The sequence below is a fragment of the Pygoscelis adeliae genome, unplaced genomic scaffold, assembly GCF_000699105.1.
Source record: "Pygoscelis adeliae isolate BGI_AS28 unplaced genomic scaffold, ASM69910v1 Scaffold315, whole genome shotgun sequence".
In the NCBI taxonomy this organism is placed as follows: domain Eukaryota; kingdom Metazoa; phylum Chordata; class Aves; order Sphenisciformes; family Spheniscidae; genus Pygoscelis; species Pygoscelis adeliae.
Genome location: NW_008824865.1, coordinates 382,053 through 390,681, shown reverse-complemented (window position 1 = coordinate 390,681; position 8,629 = coordinate 382,053). Strand labels below are relative to the sequence as shown.

At 39.7% G+C, this 8,629-nt stretch overlaps 1 protein-coding gene across 1 annotated transcript in view; it reads right to left on the bottom strand.

Annotated features, from left to right (window-relative positions):
• The window catches only part of SLC2A13 (solute carrier family 2 (facilitated glucose transporter), member 13), a 163,852-nt gene that overhangs the window by 121,502 nt on the left and 33,721 nt on the right, over positions 1 to 8,629 (bottom strand). The window contains exon 4 of the mRNA XM_009324389.1: positions 7,442 to 7,650. Coding sequence (XP_009322664.1) covers positions 7,442 to 7,650 — 209 coding nt within the window. The remainder of the gene's footprint in view (positions 1 to 7,441; positions 7,651 to 8,629) is intronic.

Genomic DNA, 8,629 nt, shown 5'->3' with positions numbered 1-8,629 from the left:
GGCAGCTTTCCAGCCACTCTTCCCCAAGCCTGTAGCGCTGCATGGGGTTGTTGTGGCCAAAGTGCAGGACCCGGCACTTGGCCTTGTTGAAGCTCATACAGTTGGCCTGGGCCCATCGATCCAGCCTGTCCAGGTCCCTCTGCAGAGCCTTCCTACCCTCGAGCAGATCAACACTGCCGCCCAACTTGGTGTCGTCTGCAAACTTACTGAGGGTGCACTCGATCCCCTCATCCAGATCATTGATAAAGATATTAAACAGAACTGGCCCCAATACTGAGCCCTGGGGAACACCGCTCGTGACCGGCCGCCAACTGGATTGAACTCCATTCACCACAACTCTCTGGGCCCGGCCGTCCAGCCAGTTTTTGACCCAGCGCAGAGTACACCTGTCTAAGCCGTGAGCCGCCAGATTCTCAAGGAGAATGCTGTGGGAGACAGTTTCAAAGGCCTTACTGAAGTCCAGGTAGACCACATCCACAGCCTTTCCCTCATCCACTAGGCGGGTCACCTGGTCATAGAAGGAGATCAGGTTGGTCAAGCAGGACCTGCCTCTCATGAACCCATGTTGGCTGGGCCTGATGCCCTGGTTGTCCCGCACATGCCTTGTGAGCGCCCTCAAGATGTACCGCTCCATAATCTTCCCCAGCACCGAGGTCAAGCTGACAGGAAGAACCACCACATTCTCTCATGAAAGGATGTCAATCACTAGTCTTATTCTTCCAGCATTTTTTTTCCACTCTGAAACATGTGTTTTCACAAAGCAGATACCTGTTCCTAAACAAAGTACAGGGAGCAGCTGAACATTCAGTGATGCACTAGTATTGGAGTGGAATCCAATACTGTTTCCAGACGTGTAGCCCCACAAATGACCTCAGATGAAGAGCAGCAGTTAATACTACCTGAACATCAGCAAATTCAACTTCAATCTGTGAATGATGTCATTTGGCTTAAAACAAAATCATTATGCCCAAATTTATCTTTGAACTGATAAGAGATGAAGTCTTTTTAATTTTCTTTTATTTTCCAGACTTGTAGCTTGAATTTTCTGTAGACTTCAGAAGCTGTGAACTAATTTAAAGCTAATAACACTGTCAATGGAAAGCTAATTTTACTTCCAGAAACTTCATAGTGAATCTGAAGTGGGGAAAAGAAACAAAACCAAACCAAAACCTCCTGCCTCACAGTGCTTCCCTATGAAAGGGGAAAGGAAAACATGAAGTTTTACAAAGTTTCACTTTTTCCTGCCCTTTAGGACTACCATACATGAAATCTGTCTGGACTTCAGGCAAAGAAGAGTTTGTTCAGAAACATACATCTGAAGCAGTCTACCTGAAAGAATCTGATCTTCAGACAGGCAATTAACCACCATTTCCAGATAAACGTTGAATTTATGTCAGCACATTGAAAACCAAGGCGAAAGATTAAGGGATTGGTTTTGGTCATAAGCCACTGAAGCAAGGCCGACTCCAAATGCCCTGCCAGGTAAACGTGCTAACACCAGGATTCCTAAAGTATACAGACATTCCCAAACTCACGGTTAGGCACACAAACTGAAGGTATAAGCAGAGCTCCAAGAGACCAGAAACAAACTATTATTTTTAAAATACAGCAGTCATATTTCTATACAAGGCAGAAAAACAATAATTGTTCTTTATACACTGTATCTCTCAAAGGTCATATTTGCAAGACTAAGTCAGCCTTTTAAAAGACACTAAGGATAAAAGGAGAACCAAAAAATCTTATCTCTCTTTATCAATTGTTTAATACAGTAATTCATACTTTCAATATTCCTTGCCAATATTCCAAGTTCTGTAGAAGGTTTTTTCTTGTTATCTGATTCTACACTGAATTGAGTTAGTATACTTTCTCAAGATAAAATGTCTCCTTGTTTTATTTGCCTGCATTGTATGAATTTTAAATTATCCAGAGGAGTGCTTTTTTTATGGGTTCAACTCTAAACAAATTCCAGTGGAGAGATACACAGGAAGAATTTTTGTTCTTAAGGGAACAGACAAAGAAAAAATTCTACACGTCAAATGGTTAAAATACAAGAATGAAACAAAGACATTCCTTTCAAGTACCTCTTGCATTGGCCACGCTTCGCACAAAATCCAAAGGCAAAACCCACCTGGAACTGACCCTGGCATTTGGTATTGCCACAAGCAAGAATTTCAGGCTGACATGACTACCAACCATATTGGATTTGGGGTTTTCTTCAACAAAACCTTAGCCCAACTCTTTTGTTTCCTTTTGCCCCAAAGACTTCCCTCTAATTTCATGGTTACAGGTAACAACAGCCACTTAATATCATAAAAGAGGAATTAACTTCAAATAAGGATTTGAGTGCCTGGAAGTGGAATGATTCAGAGTTCTACACAGCCCTACCGGAGCATCACAGTATTACCAAGTTTCATTAAATAAGATTCCAGCTGATGTCCAATAGTAATAAGCATGTCCACATCTTTTTCAACACCAGGCATGTTGGGCAATGGCCTAGGATAAAAAGGACTCCCAGAAGTAAGGGGAGAATTATGATTAAGAATGAAAACATTGCAAACTTCTGGTATCTCCCTAGAAAGATGCATGTCAAACAGTTCCAGCCAAAGCCGTAGCCAGGAATACTAACAAGTTAAAATACTACTTAAGAAGAAAAGGTGCAAGAAATAGAAATATACTGGAACCAGAAGGACCGAGGGTCCAGATCTTCTGCCTGATAATATCCTATTTTAACCAACAGTTAATTGGGTAAAGTTATGAGCTGAAACCTAATGGTAAGGAGGTGGTTTTACCTTTATAGTAAACAACATTTCTCTCTCCAACAGGGAAATAAAAAAACCTAAAAAAAGGAGACTGAATCACTGATCCAATAGGAAATTCAGCAAAGAATTAAAGTGAGTCAAGCCTACAGGAGTGAAAGAGCGGCATGGATACACTTTTCTTGGTCTCTCAAAAAAAAGCTAGGCTATTACAAAAAATGTATTAAAAATAATGAAAACACAAGAAGATGTCTGATCTAGAAGCAGTGCCCATTACATTCTGGTACAGACACAGAATGGTAGGTTAAATAATATTACAGTGTAATGATCAATTTTCTAAATCACTGAGTGAATTTCACAGAGGTTCCATGCACCACTGAGCCCCAGCAGTTCTACACAGCCAGAATTACTCAGCAGTTTTACACAGCCAGAACTACTAGCATAACGTGCAAAAAAGACATCTTCATGATCAGAAGTTGAGACATATACACACATAAGAACAGATAATAAAATGTAAAGGTCCACAGGCATAGCAGATAAGGTCAAGAGTCTCAACCCTAATTCACAGGTTAGAGAAATGTGGGACAAATAGGGCTGGGTGAGATTACACTGCTCTCCCAGTGTAATTATGATTCATGGTTACACATCCCTCATCTACACAAAAAATAAATGTCTAGTCTTAATGCAAATGATGTTCATTTCGTCAAGATGTTAAGTTAGTACTATACTCATCACTACTGATTTCACGTGAAATACCATGCATCCTGGCACATCACAGCTCAGTATTGCTACGAGAGGCATGAGGAAAGGCCATGCAGTTCGCAGATGCTTTCACATAGAAAGACAGTACAAACTGATGCTCTTCTATGATTTGCTTTGAACACTGGAGTGTTGTCAAACATATAGGAAATTAATGATCTATTTTAAATGTCTCTGTTGGATGCTATAATGATTTCTTTCCAGTCTGAAATGACCACTACACTGGCAGCCTGTAAGACTTTTACAAAAGGTGTGCTAGATATCTTTATGGTTATGCACAAAACCGCCACTGTTAAACTCTCTCCAAAGTGCTTGCTCTAGAATTAGCATTACAAATCCCACTCTCTAATTCGCTTAGGAGCACAAGTTACTTCATCTATACCTCTGTGTTAAGCCACTGTGGCAGTGCTTACCTGCATTGCTATGATTTGATTGCCTGTTTTCAACTAACATGCAGTACAGAACCTCTGCCTTAACTGTACTAAAAACTACAATTCAGCAGCAGTGCAAGTCAGACATGTTTTGCTAGAAAGAGTCACTCCAAAACTCTCTCCTAGCAACGTCTTTGATCCTTCCCTCTATTGCAAACCCCTTTCGACCATTTTCTCCCCTTTTCTCTCCTCTAAGGCTTCAGAGCTTAAGCCAAGCACTGGGGTATCTGCAAGATCCACAGCATATTTGAAGGGGAAGGCCACTTCGCACCTATAAACTACTGCTTCCACAACTCTTGGGGAGGTCTCTTCTCTCTAACATCTTCCTCATTAGTCCTTCCACCCTTGATTTTCCTATCGCCAGCTCCCTATTGCACTACAGCCCCACCATCTGAGGGTGATGACATTAAAAGATGATGATTAGCTGGACTTAACCAAGATTCAACTTGTCTTGTAATGTTACTGCAGAATGCAATGCCCTCCCCTTCCCTTCTCAAAATGCAAGGTTACAACACCAAGTCACACTGGAAGCACAGAATAGACCACGCAAAAGCAGTATTCATGACTGCCAGAAAAAATGTCATTTGCATAACCAGTCATGGGGAACGTGTTTGTCAAAAAGATACATCCTTTTCCTGATACTAATCTGAAAATGCTAAAATATAAGCTGCTAAGCAGTATCAGCAGCAGTGGTTTGGCTGAATGTATTGGAAAGGATAAAGAAATGTGAATCGTTCGCTTAACAGGTATCCCACATTGGTAGAAAAGACTTCTGAAACAGAAGTTTGTTGCTGAAGGCATTTTTATTATTTCCAAGACAGAAGCTGCTTGATGACCATGTAGAAAATGCAATGAACTTCACTGTTTTTATGACAGACATTAAAACCAAACCTTTAAGAAAGTAGCTTAAACAACACAGATGAAGTTCCCCTGTGATTCATTATTTCTGTGACAAGAATAGTTGATGAAACAGTTACAAAAGGCATTACAGTTTTTAGTGTGGGACTGGAGAATATGTTACAGTTACATTCTGTTACTCCCTTGCAGAGAAGGAGTCAAACACAGGCTTATTTTCACTTAGAAAATGATGCCCTAAGAGACTGGCAAAGATGCTTGTGTATCAATTAATGAAAAAGAACATCTGTTCTTTTTCAAGAAAGGAAAAGACAGGACAGGAAAAGGCACTATTACCTAAAAGTAAGCCAGATGATTTTCAATCTATGAAGTTATCTTTCCTTGAATGCCACATACACACACTGTCAGTTTAGGGTCATTAAAGCTTTTTATAAAATTGGAATGATGTCCACAATGTCTGATAGGAATTAGTACCATCATTTGTCATTGCTGTTAACTAGTGTTTTAAAGCATTGTCTGCCACAAATAGGAGAAATGAATACAAAAAGTACTACAGGAATATATCAAATAAACAAACAAAAAAAACCCAAAATACACATAGCAAAATGAAACGCAAAGTCTTTGCAGAAGAACACGTTTGAGTTGTCAATACCTGAACACCTGGCAATGACCTCATGAACAGCAAGTTGCTCTTGCACTACACATGCCAAATTCAATACTGAGGATCCAGACAACTCCTCAAGAAATGAAAGTAATTACAATTTAACACTACTTGTAAATACCACCTGTAAGTCACAGAAAGGTAACAAAAATAATGTATGTCTTGATGCTGACACACAACATACCTTTTAATAACAACAAAGACTTCGGGTTAAATGGGATGAAGTGCAATTATTACCAAGTTATAATCAAAACCAAGAGTGACCATAACTATCTAATGCCTATTTGCTAAGCGTTTATAACAAGCGGGACAGCATATACCTGTAAGTACCCTCATTTTTTTCTAATGGCCTTTGATGACAACTCTGAAGCTGTGGATTACCTGAGAGGAAAACACTGATTCTCTGTCACCAAGATTTCTCCTAGGAATGTGCTTGATTTAACCAAACTCCAGGAACACAGTAAGTTACTGGGGGAGTGGAGGGGGCAGAAATCAAGAGACCTACACATCCCAGAAAGCCAACAACCTCATAATTAATGTGCCAGTCCAAGTTACAAATGTACAGAGGACTGAATTAACAACTGAGCTGGAGTCAGTCCTACTGCAGTCTTACAACACCACATTTAGTTTACAAATAGTGAAACAGCCGCATGAGCAAGATTTAAGAGAGAGAAACAAGATCGTACCCTATTGCCCAAGTGACTAAAAATAAGGGACAGGATGGGTCAAACACCTGCTCCTTTTATTTCTACAAAGCATAAAAATTTTAATACTGAACATCAAGTGGCTCTCCACAGAATCAAACAACCCAATCCCTAATTAGGATCAAGAACCTTGGCACCGGACTCTTAAACCCAAGCTGTTCTATGAATATCCACTTCAGCTTTTTATCAAATCAGCTTCAATGAATTTCATTTCCCACACACACACTCTGAAGAAATGGAAAAGAGTATCCAAAGTCTCAAAAACATAATAGGAGAAAAAAAATCCAGCCCTGCTTCACACCAGTGATAAATATTTTGAAAATTCCTTCCCTAGTATGTAGCAAATAACTTTTTCCAGATACTTAATTATTTATTGTAAGGCTCAAAGCCACACTCAATGAGATTAAGTATTATAAGATGTTGAATCTCAATTTACATAGACATAAAATAACTTGCATTTTTCTTTCCATCAGCTCTCAGAAGTTACAGTATTTTCCTATCAATGTTTAAGGAAGCAAGAATTAAGATGAGCCTTACTTAAGAGCCTTACTTGAGATTCCCATGTTAACACTTTCAGCACAAAGCAAGGGGAAAATATGTAATGGAAAGAAAGTCAATGGAATGGTAATCTTGCTTTTTAATTACACATATAAGTACATACATAAAGTTTTGAGCAATTATGGCATAAGGATACAAAAGAGTGAAAAAAGGATTTGATTTAGATGACTTATTCTCTTGGGGGCAGACCAAAAGGACTTTCAGAAGCTGCCTTTACTGAAAAAGAATCTCTATATTACATGCCTAGTTTTGTAAATCTTTCCAAAGGCTGCTTGTGTAGAATATGGTCAGCCAGGATACGGCCTCTGGATAATTCAGGTATGTAAAATGCCTTCTGATTTCCCTAGTGTCTGTTTGGCCTTTTAAACTGATGAAAGAAACCAAAGTTTATTTTATTTATTTCCACTCTTCAAGATGTGCATTCTTAAACTGAGTAATTTTTTGAGTGCAATTCTCACATAAGCGTAGGTGGTATAAACTTAGAGTCTTACACAGCTTTACTTTTTCCTCACTTAAGAAACCAGAACCTAATTTAAAACTGTAGGATCACAGAAACATCTGTTCATTTTTGAAGCTACCAGTATATGAAATATTTCAAATAGCAAAACAGACAAGAAAAAGCAAAACATCAAGTTCCCACAGGCTGTGACTTCAAAATTTCTTCTGATTTTTATCTCCTCATTGATAGGCAAAGAGGCCAAGAAGCATTCAGCATACCTGCTCCAACTTCATTTTCTTCTTCTTCAATGTTGTTTTTGATACTGTCGTACTCCTCATCAATTGCCTGGTTGCCACGCATTTGAGACAGAATTCTCCGTGCTCTCTGAGTCTGGCCTTTCTGAATGAGCCAGCGGGGACTTTCGGGAAGAAAGAGGAATCCAAGAAACTGTATAACTGCAGGAACAGCAGACAGGCCCAGCATGTACCTGGAAATAAATAAATAAATATCTAATATTTGCCTACAAAAGCATGCTATGAGAAGATTCAGCTACAGCTACTCAAGCTGTAATTTACAAATCAAACCCTCCTCCCCGCGTATTCATCACCAGAAGTTAAGCAGGGAAGAATCATATTCTGCAAGTATTTCAGAAAACAGGACCCTCGCTTTCAATTCCAGGAAATCTCAAGGACATGTTGACTGTTCTGCCACCACTGACCCTACAGCCACTGGTCCCAAGGACACTAAGTCAAACTAAATAAAAACCCTGAAACATTCTAGTAGTTAGGAAACTGATAATCCCTTTGGTGAAGATAAAAGAATGAACAGAAAGAGAAATCAGAGGCACAGAGAGCAAATGGGTACTGCTGATGGCAAAAATGAGACCAAAATCCTGCTAATTGATTTACAGACGTATTAAAAAAATAAACCCAAAACCAGCCAAAGAAAAGTGCTTAATTTGGTCAGTAATACGTATACAGAGACACACGTGACCAAGGAACACACCTCTTGTTTAAGATGTCTGTTTTACTTTTGAAAATTTCTGACTATCAACACAGAATCAAGATAGAATTGTTTAGGTAGGAAAAGACCTTTAAGATCATCAAGTCCAACCATTAACCTAGCACTGCCAAGTCCACCACTAAACCATGTCCCTAAGCACCACATCTACACATCTTTCAGATACCTCCAGGGATGGTGACTCAACCACTTCCCCAGGCAGCCTGTTCCAGTGACTGAACCCTTTCAAGAGAAGAAATGTTTCCTAATGGCCAATCTAAACCTCCCCTGGTGCAACTTGAGGCCATTTCCTCTCGTCCTATCACTTGCTGCTTGCAAGAAGAGACCGGCACCCACCTTGCTACAACCTCCTTTCAGGTAGTTGGAGAGAGCGATAAGGTCTCCCCCTCAGCTTCCTCTTCTCCAGGCTAAACAACCCCAGTTCCCTCAGCCACTCCTCATAAGAC